This window comes from Eptatretus burgeri, chromosome 16, assembly GCF_056783735.1.
Source record: "Eptatretus burgeri isolate ZD-2024b chromosome 16, Ebu_testis_v1, whole genome shotgun sequence".
In the NCBI taxonomy this organism is placed as follows: domain Eukaryota; kingdom Metazoa; phylum Chordata; class Myxini; order Myxiniformes; family Myxinidae; genus Eptatretus; species Eptatretus burgeri.
In genome coordinates this window covers 63,482,273-63,499,422 of record NC_140976.1, presented here as the reverse complement: position 1 = coordinate 63,499,422, position 17,150 = coordinate 63,482,273, and the positions used below count along the sequence as shown (strand labels likewise).

The window sequence follows — 17,150 nt, the reverse complement described above, 5'->3', positions numbered from 1 at the left end:
CAAGCTGGATACAAACTGGTGAAGAAGCAGAAATGAACAAAAATAAATAAATAAAACATGTTGAAGAGGAAGGGGAGGGAGCAGTGGGGGGGGGGAGGTGAGGAGGCAACCCAAAAGCCTGTGAACACAAAAAGAGGTGAAGTTGTGGAGCGTTAATGAGGGGCATAAAAGATCATGGGTACATGGGTATGGATGGGGGTGATTTGAAACTGTGGTGAACAGGTGTCTTGATGCACTGGAGGGAAAGATGAGATTGAAACGACAAAGGAAGTTGCTTCCAATGGTGAGAAAAAAGAATAACGAATATAAAATGTTATTTAACGGATTTGTACCAAACCAACAGAGAAAAAGGAGAGGGAGAGAAAAGGAGAGATGAGGAAATCACAGCTTTGGCCTGAATGACTTGAGGAATGACATCAGAATGAATGTAATTGTGAATGACTATTTTGTGGTTGTTTTGAGAAGGAAGAAAGAAGGAAGGAAAGGTTTTGAGGCAGGGTAAAACACCAACAACAACAACAACATATATGAGCCAAATGAAAGGGGACGAGGAATTAATACAATTTAGCAAGGAGTGAATGAATGAGAAAATAGACCTGTTGAACACGTGGAAAGCCTAACGACCCGAGGTGGATGCGCATGATCGAATAACCAAGTAGGCATGCAAAGACATCGCGATAGCCACATGATACGAATAAGAAAATAAACCAACAGAACATGGAGAACAATCGATAGCAAGAAAGACAAATCCAGAACGGTTTACTTAACCTTGGAAGTATGCCACGGCACTGCAAGTTGTGTAAAAATGAGAATTAAAAGCCAACAGATGGCACCCTCACCTGGGCCAATGCCAAAGCTAAGGATGCAGGCAAAGACACATGATGCACTGAGGAAGGGCATCCAATACACATGTTCCTGAAAAAGAGAAGATGAGAAAGCAAATAAATGGTTAAAACAGAACATTTGCAGAACCTTGCTTTCAGTGGACACGCACCTTCAGCAAGCCTCACCGAATGGTCGAAAGGTTACCCTCCGTCCGGTTTGCTTTGATTTGACAAGAACTATTGCAAGTCAGGTGGAAAGAAGAAGAGGCTCTCACCACTTACTGATCGATATTGATAATGGAAATTTTTATTTTTCTATCTAACCCAAATCCGAACCCTAACCCGAACCCAAACCCGAACCCAAACCCAAACCCGAACCCAAACCCTAACCCAAACAAAATGTTTCTTACACAGTCAGTGTCGGTCGGTAATACAAGGGGGATTCTTCTTCTTGTTTCTACATGGCTTCTGATTGGTTTTGTCAAATACTAGTGTGGGCCCGTATGTGGGTGCCCGTACGTGCGCGGCCGTACGTGGAAAAAAACAACAACTTTCAAACCGCGTGCCAGAAACAACCAACACACAGGCTGTTCCTTCGCTTTCGCTTGCCCGTACATGCGTGCCCGTACGTGCGTGGCCCGTACATGCAAAAAAAAAAAGGAAGAAGAAGAATTGTGAAGTTAATCGAGACGTCATAGCACCTTGTCCTGTCATTGCTTTGGTAAATAAATGGCCATAACTTGGGAACCAGTTGTCCGATTAATATCAAACCTTGAAAAGGCACATCCGCAGGGCCCCAGAAATATACCTGGCAAGTTTCAATGAGATCGGACCAGTGGTTGTCGAGAAACAGCGGTCGCAGACACACAGACACACAGACACGCAGACAGAGATTGCTGGAATTACAGATAGACTAGTACGTGCCCGTACGTGCATGGCCGTACGTGCAAAAAAAAATCAAAAAACTTTCAAACCTCAAGCCAGAAACAACAACCACACAGGTTCCTTCGCTCTCGCGTGCCAGTACGTGCGTGGCCCAGAAGTTCGCATATCGCAATTACGATTATTCACAATTTAGTTTTAATGGCCAATTATTCAATTAGCGACAATGTATTTGGCCTTTTCGCAATGTCATCACAAGGAAAAACACAAAGAGAAGAGAAGAGAAGAGAAGAGAAGAGAAGAGAAGAGAAGAGAAGAGAAGAGAAGAGAAGAGAAGAGAAGAGAAGAGAAGAGAAGAGAAGAGAAGAGAAGAGAAGAGAAGAGAAGAGAAAACAAAACAAAAAAATACCCCCAGGGGTAGTGCCGGTCATCTCTGCCAGAGGTTGAAAGTAACTCTGTGCCAGACTGGAATAGGGGCAGTTCATAAAGTACGTACGCTCTACTTCCGGGTTTCAAAACCACCCACCCCCCTCTGTATGCAGGCTAGTGACCACCCACCCACCCCCCTCATACATCGCTAATCTCTTGCAAAGCCAGCAGTTCCTTATGAAACAATGTTTGTAAGCCATGACAATGCAGTCCCTAGCGGTGTAATTTACCTTTTTCTTTTAATATCACAGCACGTCATTTATGAAAATAAAAGTACAAATTGACATTCAAGACAATGTTAATGTCATAAATGAAAGTAAGTGTGCATATAAACTTGTGTTCCATTGTTTTAGTTAAATCTGACAAAAGCTTCAAATGTAATATTTGTCTCGGAGAGTTCCGGTTCTTAAGTTCATACTTTTATTTTTGTACGTACTTTATGAACGGCCCATACTGGGAATCAGAACGAAGTTTGAAGGGCTATAAAATCGGAACGAGAGCAAATTTCAAAAAAATGGCTCGTGTTGTTCTAGATAATAGTCCGTAGTATCTGAATCACTCATAACATTTGATCTCTCTTGATAAATGAGGGAGGAGATACGATTTGAAATCGGCGATTTTTGCAACTTTGACAGCCTCGTGACGTTGACCTCGACCTTGGACGACCTTGAAAGTTGTATCGTTGTGCATGTCTCATCGACCTCTATCCATTCCACTATTGGTTATTTGTCTCCACTCGGTTCGATTGTGGACGGACGGACGTACGGACGCGCGGACAGACTTCGAGACTGTTATTATTAGGTCATCTCGGCTGAGATGATAGAGATGACCAAAAAAAAACAACCAAAAAACCCAAAAAAAAAAAAACTTTCAAACAACCACACAGGCCGTTCCTTCGCTCTCGTAAACGACGACTGGATTGGGGCATTGTGTTTATCTATAAATGCGGATAAGAAATCGAGAAATTACTGGAATACATTCTTATCACAATCTGGAAGTCCATACGTTGTAACCCGTAATGGGGAACGCGGCTGAGGTTCTCATCCCCTTTGGCCATGCCTACGCAGCAAAGTGTCTTGTCATTGGTTGGTAAATAAATGGCCATAACTTGGAAAGCACTTGTCCGATTAATATCAAACCTTGAAAAGGCACATCCACAGGGCCCCAGCAATATACCTGGCAAGTTTCAATTAGATCGGACCAGTGGTTGTCGAGAAATAGCGGTCACACACACACACACACACACACACACACACACACACACACACACACACACACACACACACACACACACACACACACACACACACACACACACACACACACACACACACACACACACACACACACACACACACACACACACACTGCTGGGATTATAGATAGATAATATAATTAATGGTAAAAATATATATATTTTTGTAGAAATGGTTAAGGTCAGCACATACTGTACCAGGTAGAGTATTGGTCAGCAGCATTTCCTGCTTTACTTGGTGAGTATCGGTTGATAATTAGTTGGACTGTTCCTGACTATTAATTGCGTGCGAGTGTTATAATGTTTGAGTGCAATTTGTGAATTGGGAACGCTCAACGTGAGCTTTCAATGCCTGCGATAAAAAAAAAATAGTTGTGGGCTTTGAAAAACCAGAGAGGGTTTGGACATGGACCATCTTAATTGGCCGAGAAACTTCCACGGAAAATGGCCATGGAAGAAGAAAAAGATATCAAGAAGACATGACTTTTAAAGCTCAGTGATGGTGTGAAATGGATTTGCAAATTCAAATTTTACAACAACACTGCTTTTTCACTCAGGAAGGAGCACGTGTGCGGTGCTGTTATTATGAGGGTACCATCAGAAGTGTGAACCTGAAGGTCATGAATGAGCCAGCTGAATTTTTACAAACAATCCAATATTTATCAACTATAGTATTCTCCCCAGACGAGCTTTATTTCCAGATGAAGCTTAGAATCGAAATTATATGCTGTACAACCCTGCATTTAGTCCAATTATAACCCACAACCTCTGAGACGTCATTGCAGCGTCATTACCACTCGGCCCGGCAAAGCTGTTGGTACATTCAGAACTTTTTATTTTTATATACATAGTCGAGGCTCGTAGAAGAGCTAATACACTGAACAGTTCAATACGTAACAAGACAAAAGGAACAGCAAAGAGAGAAGGGTGGCAGACCAATAACAGATTTGAAGGACAAGATAGAGGAAGATTTGGACAACCAAAGGGTGTGGGAAGGAGTGGGGGACAGAAAATGACACATGGGTTGGACAAGATGGATATGAAGGAAACTCTTAGGATGGAAAAACAGAAAATTTGGAAAGAGGGAGGATTGGGGTGGGAGGGGGTTTTTTTAAAAGATCATGCTTTTGGATTGGGGATGATTTGAGACAGTGGTGAACAACTGTTTTGAAGATGTGGAGCCTGGAAGGAAGAATGAGATCGAAGAGAATGTGGAAGTTTGTTCCACAGGTGGGGAAAAAAGAGGAACAAATGAGTGGAGGTGAGCAGTGATCCTGTATTTCGGTTGTTTCACCAGAAGGGGGTTGATGGTGGACCGTGTGAAGGGGGTTGGCACAGCTGGGGTCTGAACTCATGGCCCTAACATCCGAAACCGTAGCCTGGTGTTGGCTTCGCGGTTAGGGTGGTGGCTTGGGATCCTAGGGTCCTGAGTTCGAGCTCCATTTTCCTATGAATTAAATGCATTAGGTTCAAAAGGGTCTGTGAAAGAGAACAAGGAAAATAATATATCATCTCTTCTGGGACGTTTCACCAGGGGGTTGACACAGCCTGTCATCCTTCCGAGGTCGGTGAAATGAGCACCAGTGTACTGGTAATAGGGGTACTGCATCAGCAGCATAGCTGCGCATCTAACCAATGATGCAACCAGCAGCCAAAAAGGCAGCACACGATGGGAATATCCTAAACCAACCACCTTAATGGTTAAGCCACCACCAGGCATCACAATAATTACAACCCTCAACTAATTCTGGTCTACCCACTGGCACACGTTAGAACGTAATGCTTTGATTTGCCTCTTCACTCCACACAGAAAGTTTTAATGCTGGCGGTACAGTTATATAGTTCCGTGAGGTAAATGAAAAGTTATACAAACTTTTCATCTTACCTTTTTAGAAACTACAGAACTAATTGTTTAAAATGTGTACGGTAATTGCCACGAGCTCACCTGGAGAGAAAGAGAAATGGTGATGATGACACATGACAGTGCGATCATGCTGTAGCCTCCAATCAGTAGAGGTTTTCGGCCTAAACGCTCAATCAAAAGGGTCTATGAAAGAGAACAAGGAAAATAATATATCATCTCTTCTGGGACGTTTCGGGTTTCAAACGATGAATAAAACAAGCGCAAGGACTTAGTTGAAATGGATATTGTGCAAAAATTGTTTTCTGATGTTACTGCTGACTCGCAAAATACAAAAGGGAATTCCTAACAAAGCAAAACAAGACAGAAAAAAAAAAACCAAATAAGCATATCTGAATAAGATTATTATGAAGAAGAAAAACATGAAAACATAAAAGAAGAGACGTGGTGAAAAATGTTTGTCAGTCCAACTCAGGAAGTAAAGATGACCATGGTGACATTATGTGGCATTATGTGAATTCAAACTGTTTTTGAATTAATAATTTTGAAACTGTAACTTGGCAAATAATCAATAGAGAGATGGTTATAGGGGGAGCAAGGTTTATGGAGAGAGCAATAACCAGGTGTGAATTAGAAATCTCATCAGGATGGCCAAAGGGGTGTAATGAATTTAAGATTTGTGGTAGATGCACATTGCATGTGTGAGCGTCTAATGAACAGTGTTATTTCTTCGGCCAGGAAGTGGCCAGGTAAACGTACACTCATCAGAAGTGCCAGCAGTTCACAGAGGCCCGTGCCAATTGCAATGTATGCCATATCTTCTGGAGCGACACCTGATGCACTGAAGATGTATACCAGGTATGAGTAGATCTGGGGATGCAATCAGGGTATGGAATGAAGGAAGATATAATCATGGAAGTCCCAATACCACCATGACAAATTGAGGCTATACAAGAAACAGACTCAGAAATTGAACCCTTTCATCAAGTGCAGACAATTTTTTCATTTATTCAATCTATTCCAAGTATTTCCTCATATTGTCACCCAACATTCAACATTCACATCCCTTATTATTTACATTTTACAGTACAGTGTCATAAGGCTCGTGGAGGAGTTTTTTTTACATCTATGATACAGAGGACAGTCTTGTAAGTACTGCTCTGATTGGCTGAGTGGAAAGAGGCCAAAAGGGATGATGAGCTTGGCCAGGATAGCTTGGTTAGTATTTATGCACTGAGTGGTTGTATTAGTATTTATGTACCTGTGCTCGTTCCGGAAACTGACATCAGGCATGTGTTGACGATACTTTGCACATGTACTGAAAGTCGAGAAGAATTAATGCATTTTGTGTTACAAGTTAACTTATACACATAAATATATAAACCTACAGTCAAATCTCTCTGAATATCACAAGATGCTTTGGCATGGCTGGTCGAGAGGAAATGGCAAACTTCTCTTGTTGCTGGAAAGCACTGAAAATGAAATCATACATTTCCAAAAACAAATTCCTATTTTGATTCGTCCACACTCCATTGATTGTGATCTTTGAATTTTTTTTTTTACTCTTGTTATATTTTTTGCAGCTTCTTCCTGCAATGAACCATTGTCTTAATTATTCATTCCGATTTGAATTATTGAGACAGCTGGAAATACGCATTTTCATTATGTCTGCCTGATCGTATAACTGATGCTCCATGGACAAATCAGATCACTAGATACTGTTACTGCACAACATCCTCTCTCGCCATCTCCAATATTTTCTCCAAGGTTAAGTATGATGATGGGCATCCGTCCAAATGTGATGAAATAGGTTCCCCTATCCGGTCGCTCCTCGTCCTTCGCCTTGCAATGGCCTCGGTTCCTACAGGGTTGTTCATTCATGAGAGTTTAAGGTGGATACAAGCATTTGTGAAACGCCGACCTGTAGGTAGAGTTTGTCATTCGAGCATTCTATATGAATGACTTACAGGAGATACAAGTGTACTTTTACATGAAGGAAAAAGCAGAAAATTGGACAAATCAACACAGTTGATGATATTTCAATCTGGGATCCAGCATCAGGAGTTACGTTCTCTGAAAACAACATGAGCCAAACAGACAATATAATTAACAATACGTCCACCTGTCTGCATTACATTATTTACATATCATACAATATTTCCATTAATTTACAATCCATTGGAAACAATCTTTTTATCCCAGAGAGGTCAATGTCAGAAATGTGCATTCAAATAATTTACATCAACCCAAATTCAGTCCAGATAGCCGACTGAATGTGCACTCTGTATGAGTGGAAACTGTCAGCTTACATCAAAAATATAAAAGGAGCTCAGCCTCGGCGTGCCTGCATCTGTCCGTCCGTCTCTGTGTCCATCTGCCCGTTTCTGCATCCGTCCGTCCGTGCCTGCCTGTATCTGGCTAGCAATAATTGTCCTATAAGGGATACCATGAATCAAGCCCAATCTGCAAACAGTATGATATCGTTGAGTAAGGTGAGGATAGATGAGTTGGTTTCAATTTACATCAAAACAAAACTCTTCTTGTTCCTTCATCTGCTTTTCACTTAAATTATGGTGAGTCTCATTCAATTTCGCTTATGATATTACGATTCGATTCAGAAAACGCTTGCTATATTCAAGGTTGTATTTTTTTCAACATTTCCATTTTATTCATCTTTTTATCTAACAGTAATATATCGCCCTATCAAGCAGTTTGTCTGATTATACATTTCCTTTTGCTCCACTTGCAAGACATGTGAGAAAAGGATACGAAAAAAAGCAGCTGATATTTCAATCATATATTTGGACGATTTTTAAAGGGTGAAAGTAAATTTTTTTCGCCGGGTCCCCCTTCCAGTCATACAAAAACAAGAGCGAGAATTGCTTTGCAATTAATGTCTCCTACTAATGTGATTTTTTTTTAACCTGATTTACATACAGTACATGAAGCAAAAACACACATGTGATTGGGGTGACAGTTCATTGCTGGATCAGGATTCAAACTCCAGCGAGACAGAGAGGCAAGGGTGCATAACTGTAAGCCATCCACACCAATGACACCCTTCAATTATGCTATTCACAAAAAAGTAAAAAAAATGAATTTTTTTGTGCGTAATTTTGGTGTCAGCCAAACTTTTCATACCAGGACACATCCGATGGTGAATTTAAAGGTGGATCAGGCGAATGCAGTATTTAAAGGGGGATCAAGCAAAAAAATCTCCACGTAATTTCCTCATTCTGCTTTAAAATAAATCTCTCTATATTTTAATACCAAACAGCATCATTCGAATCACAAACTACAAAGGCACTCGGAAGAGCGCGAACCTCTGCCACGCAATGCCTGATCCATGTGAACGTGTCAGGCCCATTCAATTTTTGAGATATCATGCTAAATATCGTTTTTGGCTCTTTCTCTCAATGGTGAAGAATCACTTAAAAGTTTAAATAATTCTCGCATCCAGATCCGGATCTTCACCAAAATATAATCAGTAATGAGTTTGTCCCTGTCACACACTCAACATGTCCACAAAATTTCATCCGAATCCGTCCACAACTTTTTGAGATATCCTGCACACACACACAATCAAACAAACAATCAAAAAAACAAACAGACAGAAAGGGGTGAAAACATAACCTCCTTCACCTTCGGTGGTGGAAGTAACTTATACCATAACGTTAAAAAAAGAAATACAACATTACAAACACTCGGGAGGTAAACTAGTATAGACGTTTTATACAAACACTTGAGAGGTAAACTAGTATAGACACTTTATACAAACACTCGAGAGGTAAACTAGTATAGACACTTTATACAAACACTCGAGAGGTAAACTAGTATAGACACTTCATACACACACTCGTGAGGTAAACAAATATACACACTTTATACAAACACTCGTGAGGTAAACGAGTACAGACACTTTATACACAGACTCGTGAGGGAAACCAGTATAGACACTTTATACAAACACTCGTGAGGTAAACTAATATAGACACTTTATACAAACACTCGTGAGGTAAACTAGTATAGACACTTTATACACACACTCGTGAGGGAAACCAGTATAGACACTTTATACAAACACTCATGAGGTAAACTAATATAGACACTTTATACAAACACTCGTGAGGTAAACGAGTACAGACACTTTATACACAGACTCGTGAGGTAAACCAGTATAGACACTTTATACACACACTCGTGAGGTAAACCAGTATAGACACTTTATACACAGACTCGTGAGGTAAACTAATATAGACACTTTATACAAACACTCGTGAGGGAAACCAGTATAGACACTTTATACACACACTCGTGAGATAAACGAGTACAGACACTTAAAACAAACACTCGTGAGGTAAACAGATATACACACTTTATACACACACTCGTGAGGGAAACAGATATACACACTTTATACACACACTCGTGAGGGAAACAGATATACACACTTTATACACACACTCGTGAGGGAAACCAGTATAGACACTTTATACACACACTCGTGAGGTAAACTAGTATAGCCACTTTATACAAACACTCGAGAGGTAAACTAGTATAGACACTTCATACACACACTCGAGAGGTAAACTAGTATAGACACTTCATACACACACTCGTGAGGTAAACTAGTATAGACACTTTATACAAACACTCGAGAGGTAAACTAGTATAGACACTTCATACACACACTCGTGAGGTAAACTAGTATAGACACTTTATACAAGCACTCGAGAGGTAAACTAGTATAGACACTTCATACACACACTCGTGAGGTAAACTAGTATAGACACTTTATACAAGCACTCGAGAGGTAAACTAGTATAGACACTTCATACACACACTCGTGAGGTAAACAGATATACACACTTTATACACACACTCGTGAGGGAAACCAGTATAGACACTTTATACAAACACTCGTGAGGTAAACAAATATACACACTTTATACAAACACTCGTGAGGTAAACAAATATACACACTTTATACACACACTCGTGAGGTAAACAAGTACAGACACTTTATACACAGACTCGTGAGGGAAACCAGTATAGACACTTTTGTACACACACACGTGAGGTAAACTAGTAGAGACACTTTATACACTCACGCGTGAGGTAAACTAGTATAGACACTTTATACACTCACGTGTGAGGTAAACTAGTAGAGACACTTTATACACTCACGCGTGAGGTAAACTAGTAGAGACACTTTATACACACACGCGTGAGGTAAACTAGTATAGACACTTTATACACTCACGCGTGAGGTAAACTAGTAGAGACACTTTATACACACACGTGAGGTAAACTAGTATAGACACTTTATACACTCACGCGTGAGGTAAACTAGTAGAGACACTTTATACAAACACTCGTGAGGTAAACCAGTAGAGACACTTTATACACACACTCATGAGGTAAACGAGTACAGACACTTTATACACACACTCATGAGGTAAACAGATATACACACTTTATACACACACTCATGAGGTAAACAGATATACACACTTTATACACACACTCGTGAGGTAAACAAGTACAGACACTTTATACACAGACTCGTGAGGGAAACCAGTAGAGACACTTTTGTACACACACGCGTGAGGTAAACTAGTAGAGACACTTTATACACTCACGCGTGAGGTAAACTAGTATAGACAGTTTATACACTCATGTGTGAGGTAAACTAGTAGAGACACTTTATACACTCACGCGTGAGGTAAACTAGTAGAGACACTTTATACACACACGCGTGAGGTAAACTAGTATAGACACTTTATACACTCACGCGTGAGGTAAACTAGTAGAGACACTTTATACACACACGTGAGGTAAACTAGTATAGACACTTTATACACTCACGCGTGAGGTAAACTAGTAGAGACACTTTATACAAACACTCGTGAGGTAAACCAGTAGAGACACTTTATACACACACTCATGAGGTAAACGAGTACAGACACTTTATACACACACTCATGAGGTAAACAGATATACATACTTTATACACAAACTCGTGAGGTAAACAGATATACACACTTTATACACACACTCATGAGGTAAACAGATATACACACTTTATACACACACTCGTGAGGTAAACAGATATACACACTTTATACACACACTCGTGAGGTAAACAGATATACACACTTTATACACACACTCATGAGGTAAACAGATATACACACTTTATACACACACTCATGAGGTAAACAGATATACACACTTTATACACACACTCATGAGGTAAACAGATATACACACTTTATACACACACTCGTGAGGTAAACAGATATACACACTTTATACACACACTCATGAGGTAAACAGATATACACACTTTATACACACACTCGTGAGGTAAACGAGCACAGACACTTTATACAAACACTCGTGAGGTAAACCAGTAGAGACACTTTATACACACACTCATGAGGTAAACGAGTACAGACACTTTATACACTCACGCGTGAGGTAAACTAGTAGAGACACTTTATACAAACACTCGTGAGGTAAACGAGCACAGACACTTTATACACACACTCATGAGGTAAACGAGTACAGACACTTTATACACTCACGCGTGAGGTAAACTAGTAGAGACACTTTATACAAACACTCGTGAGGTAAACGAGCACAGACACTTTATACACTCACGCGTGAGGTAAACTAGTAGAGACACTTTATACAAACACTCGTGAGGTAAACCAGTAGAGACACTTTATACACACACTCATGAGGTAAACAGATATACACACTTTATACACACACTCGTGAGGTAAACGAGCACAGACACTTTATACACTCACGCGTGAGGTAAACTAGTAGAGACACTTTATACAAACACTCGTGAGGTAAACTAGTAGAGACACTTTATACAAACACTCGTGAGGTAAACCAGTAGAGACACTTTATACACACACTCATGAGGTAAACAGATATACACACTTTATACACACACTCGTGAGGTAAACGAGCACAGACACTTTATACACTCACGCGTGAGGTAAACTAGTAGAGACACTTTATACAAACACTCGTGAGGTAAACTAGTAGAGACACTTTATACAAACACTCGTGAGGTAAACCAGTAGAGACACTTTATACACACACTCATGAGGTAAACAGATATACACACTTTATACAAACACTCGTGAGGTAAACTGGTTTCGACACTTTATATACACACTCATGACTTGCAATTTTCACCTGTACACGGAGAATAGTGCTGGTGGGGCAAACATTGTCCCCTTCCGGAGGGAGCGGGTATTCACTCCTTTTTTCGCTCCAGGAGGGAATGGGTGTTACTGTTCCCAAAATGAGATGTGTCAGTCAGTCCGTCAGAAGAAGATGAAGATGAAGATGAAGATGAAGAAGATGAAGAAGATGAAGAAGATGAAGAAGATGAAGAAGATGAAGAAGATGAAGAAGATGAAGAAGATGAAGAAGATGAAGAAGATGAAGAAGATGAAGAAGATGAAGAAGATGAAGAAGATGAAGAAGATGAAGAAGATGAAGAAGATGAAGATGAAGATGAAGATGAAGATGAAGATGAAGATGAAGATGAAGATGAAGATGAAGATGAAGATGAAGAAGAAGAAGAAGAAGAAGAAGAAGAAGAAGAAGAAGAAGAAGAAGAAGAAGGAGGAGGTATTGACACCATAATTTGCTCCCAACAGGAACATGTATTACTTCTAAAATAAAGTCGTATCGTTTTCCGAAGAGGTTAATTGTCCTTAATGAGAAAGTGTTTGATTTGTTTTTCAGATAATCCTGATAAAGACAATCGTTTAAAGTTTACGTACCACGTCTAACCCAGATAGCTGTTGTCCTGCACCAACCAGCATCACAGAGATCAGTGCTCGTCGTAAGTTGGGATCTCGAGCAACCTCCAGCGCCGACTTCTCCCTGCCCTCCTCCCCAATGAGAGTTTGCTCCTCTTGCATTCCCACCATCTGGGAATTCATCTCCATTTCCGTCATGTGCTTTCCACCCAACCACTTCAGAGCTTCAAAGAGACCGGGTAGTCGGGGTGAAACACACAATTATTGAGAACCACTCGTACTCCATTGACATCTTGTATATGTGCAAGTGGAGAATGTACTCATGAGGTAAACAAGAACATATCTTCATGGTGAAAGGGCCCTCCCCTTTTGTTTCCATTGTTTCTTGAACATCACTTGCCATGTTAAGGAGACTTAAATGAATACAAGTTATAATGGTGTCGTGACGGTTGTCATCCATGGATAACTCCAGACAGCATGACGAGTCTTTAAAGACCACAAAGCCAGTCGCCCGAGAACTTCTTGCGGGATCCCACGCTCAGAGTCGTGTTACCATACAATGAAATTCCAGGCACGAGCGAGTGCCGTGCTGGCAGTCACGTGACAGATCTTAATTGATTGGCTGGGCGGAACCAAGTCACATGTTGTGACCTCAACTAGAGCCGAATTGCTCGATTAACTCATCAACCAGTTGCCATATGCCTCTGCCGAGACAGACAAGATGAGTCAAGCCAAGCTGTGCTTTAACAATGCATGAAAAAAACAAATCACACGTGCTGTATTTCCAAGGATCATCATATATGTACAAGTAATGACATTCCCCCTCATTCCAGACGCATACATAACCACGCTTGAATGCATAATCAATCACTTATAACTTTAAATAAGGGCCAATCAAACATCTGAGACAAAGAAGAGATATCGAGGTCGGAGAAAAAGAAAGAGGTGGGGTCTTGTTTATGTCCCAGCACACCTAGCGATAGCTTGGCTGAGCTGACATAGCCCAATGAACCCTGGCACAAAGTCTCTCAGTCCTGGTCATCCTCGCCCAGCGTGCAGTGCCGACCCGCTCAGCGTGCCTCTGAGTTTCCACCTCCATTTGCACGCATCTCTGGCAATGACGTGTTACCCCACGCACACCCGGAAAGATGACGATAGCGCACACAGACTATTATTCAGGGCGCCAAGCCAAGTCCAGTACAGACAATTCTTTATCTCTCTCTCCCGAGGCTGAACACGGCAAGTCAACCCCTGACAAAAGAGACGAGTAAACGGCCAAATCGATGACTAACTGGGCAAGTCGAATGGGGCAAGTCATACTCAACACCTGATCCAAAGATGAAAGGCGGGCCATAAGGATGAAACAAACGCAGACAGCTCGTGTGCACCCCACCCCTTTATTGCGCATCCCCCCCCTTCCTTCCCCATTGGATGAGTTACGGGGATCAGGGGCTCCCTTGTCTTGTGATTGGCATGCCAGATGACTTGTGTTTGGTGGCATCTCCAGATTGTCTCTGCGGATCGAGGGTGTGTCGGGTTTCTGTTGTTTGTTTTGGCGTGCTGTCATGGGCTAATGATGATTTATTAGATATCTGATGTGCAAAACCAGATGTGCAGGATGTGGGCCAGCTGGTTTTAACTGGTTCTGAGTGTTTTCAAGGGATTTGAGAGAGGGCTCAGAGGTGTTGCTGCGCTGAGATGCCTCATACCTCATACCTCATATCTTTAACCAGGTTCGGAGTTCGACTGACCCCACAGAGAAAACAAGGCAGTGTGGCACAGTGGCTGCACAGTGATCCTATTATATTGCTGCTGGGGATTTTGGCATTAAACTGGCATGTTACAGTCTATTAATGCAATCATTGTGTAGATTGGGATGGAGTGTGCAAAGCACTAAACCTTGCTTAATGTGGAGAATGCTGGTTCTTGAGGAAGACCTGGGCAGATTTGGTAATGTGCACTCCACGTATTGTACCACAGGGAGCACCGTCATAGGCTTCAGTCGACACTGGCAGCCAAGGGATGTCACCACGAGCACTGTCTAATGCTCAAAACACACGTCTATGGGCATCACAGGAGATATGCTTCAAGATCCGAAACAGAGCGAAGGCTTCACAAGTTTGCCGCAGGCTTATACCAACTAGGACTCTCACACCAGACTCTCAAACCCTCATGCTGCAGGCTCTCCAAGGCCCATGCCACAGGATCAGCAATGCCCATGCCACAGGCTCTCCATGCACCATGCTGCAACCTCTCTAAGCTCAACACTGCAGCCTCTCCAACCTCCATGGTGCAGGCTCTCCAAGCTCTGGTTTTGTAACTGTGCCTTCACATCCTCTCTCTTCTCTCTTCTGTCTTTTTTGTGACCACACCCTCTCTCCTTCTTGGTGATACTGTCTTTTGTTTTATCTGTGTGTGCATCACATCTGATTCATGGAGCCAATATTCCGTTTTTGTCATGTCAATTATCTCCACATCATGACACAAACAATAACTGCATGAACCTACCACCTCCCACTCCGCTTCACTACATCATTCATTCTCCATCCCCCTGGGTAAAACAAACACTCGTATCAGAATAGTGCTGCAGTGTGGGAAATCTCCTCATTAGATGAAACATGAAATTAACTGAACATTTCAAGCTGTGCATTTTGCTATTTTGTGCAGTACTTATAATCTAGGCTTTCATAGAACATGTCCCCATGCCTTCCCCTGAATGGTTGTTGGAACAAACCTTTGCGACACTCTACAACATCATTTTTGTCGATGAGCAGGAACCGAGGTGACTCGGGACACCATGGCAGAGTACAGATCTGAAGAAGAGCTGGGATAGCCGTAATGGAAAGAATCAAAGGCCATCCATCCTCCAGGCCAGCCAAGGATCTCCCTGGAAAGGTAAGGTAAAAAGCCACAACGATTCATGACACTCCCTTGTGAAAAATTGCATGAATTCCAAACCTGTATTCACTCGGGAAAAATTCCGCAACATCCAAATAGAATTGCTCGCGCCTTGGCGATGTGCATTGAAACGGTGTGTTTGGGAAACGTTCATCTCCATGCTCTGAGTCATATCTCCGTCCTTCATCACTACTTTGGTCTTGGTTTCTGTTAGTTTCACCAAAACCAAGGATTGTTTAATTGACTGATGTCCAACCGTCAGGAGGGTGTCATCAAAACTTACATTTCAAAGATGAAGCACATTGCACACAGCATAGCACCTAATGACTGGCCCTTCCTTCTCTGCTCCATTCCAACTCTGCTTTACCATTCATATATACTCAGACCAATAATATTTTGCAAAAGCCCCTCCTTCTACAAATGACATAACTACTCTGGGTTTTTATGACCAGAAACCGCCAGCAATTGCTCGTTACCACAAAGTGTTAGCTCTTATACGAGCCTCTAGATTGCATTAAAAAAAAACACCCCAAAAATAAATAAATAAAACCCCAAAGGTGGTTCAGTATCCAGAAGTAACCGCAAAATTCCCAAACTCTCACGATCTTTCCACAGAGCTTAAAGTCGAACTTGGAACCTTTTTGTTCGACTGAGCTTTCACAATAAAACATCTCGCCCAAACAAACATGACAGAGTCATGAATGTATAATAACCATTCATTTCATATCGAAACATAAGTATACAAAAGTGTTAACACTGGACTGAACCAAACTCCACTGAACAATCACTCGTAAAGAATTTTTCACAGTTACTGGGATTTACATAATTTGTGATAGTTAGGGTATTCCACCTTGTTTACTTGACCCAATACCATCCATCCATCCATCCATCCATTGGGACCATACTCTGTGCAGAGCGTTAGTGCTGCCAAATCAGTCTCCTTGGCTATTGGACACAATCCTGGACGGGTCACAACTCCGACACAGGATACCAGAAAGCTGGCACTCATTTTGCCGACCTCGGAAGGATGACAGACAGAGTCAACCCCACCTGGTATTAATTCAACAGCCGAGTGGGATTTGAACTCAGGATCCCAAGCTCACCACCCTAACCATTAAGCCAATACCATGCCCACGACATAATGTATCCATGCACTGCTTCAACACTCGGTTCAACGCATCCATACTTTGATTCATCATACGTACGGT

At 41.6% G+C, this 17,150-nt stretch overlaps 1 protein-coding gene across 10 annotated transcripts in view; it reads right to left on the bottom strand.

The window, feature by feature from the left end:
* Positions 1 to 17,150, bottom strand: part of LOC147011202 (solute carrier family 2, facilitated glucose transporter member 5-like) — a 176,360-nt gene that overhangs the window by 127,523 nt on the left and 31,687 nt on the right. For 9 of the 10 annotated variants that reach the window (XR_015052470.1, XM_085859995.1, XM_085859998.1 and 6 more), the window contains 5 exons: positions 15,779 to 15,931; positions 13,066 to 13,268; positions 6,011 to 6,121; positions 5,336 to 5,437; positions 840 to 915 (listed from right to left, as the gene is read on the bottom strand). Coding sequence is in view for 9 of the 10 variants with exons in the window: in XM_085859995.1 (XP_085716121.1) it covers positions 840 to 915; positions 5,336 to 5,437; positions 6,011 to 6,121; positions 13,066 to 13,268; positions 15,779 to 15,931 (645 nt within the window). In the remaining variant the exon portion in view is untranslated. The remainder of the gene's footprint in view (positions 1 to 839; positions 916 to 5,335; positions 5,438 to 6,010; positions 6,122 to 13,065; positions 13,269 to 15,778; positions 15,932 to 17,150) is intronic. The other variant, XM_085860000.1, reaches the window with a different exon arrangement.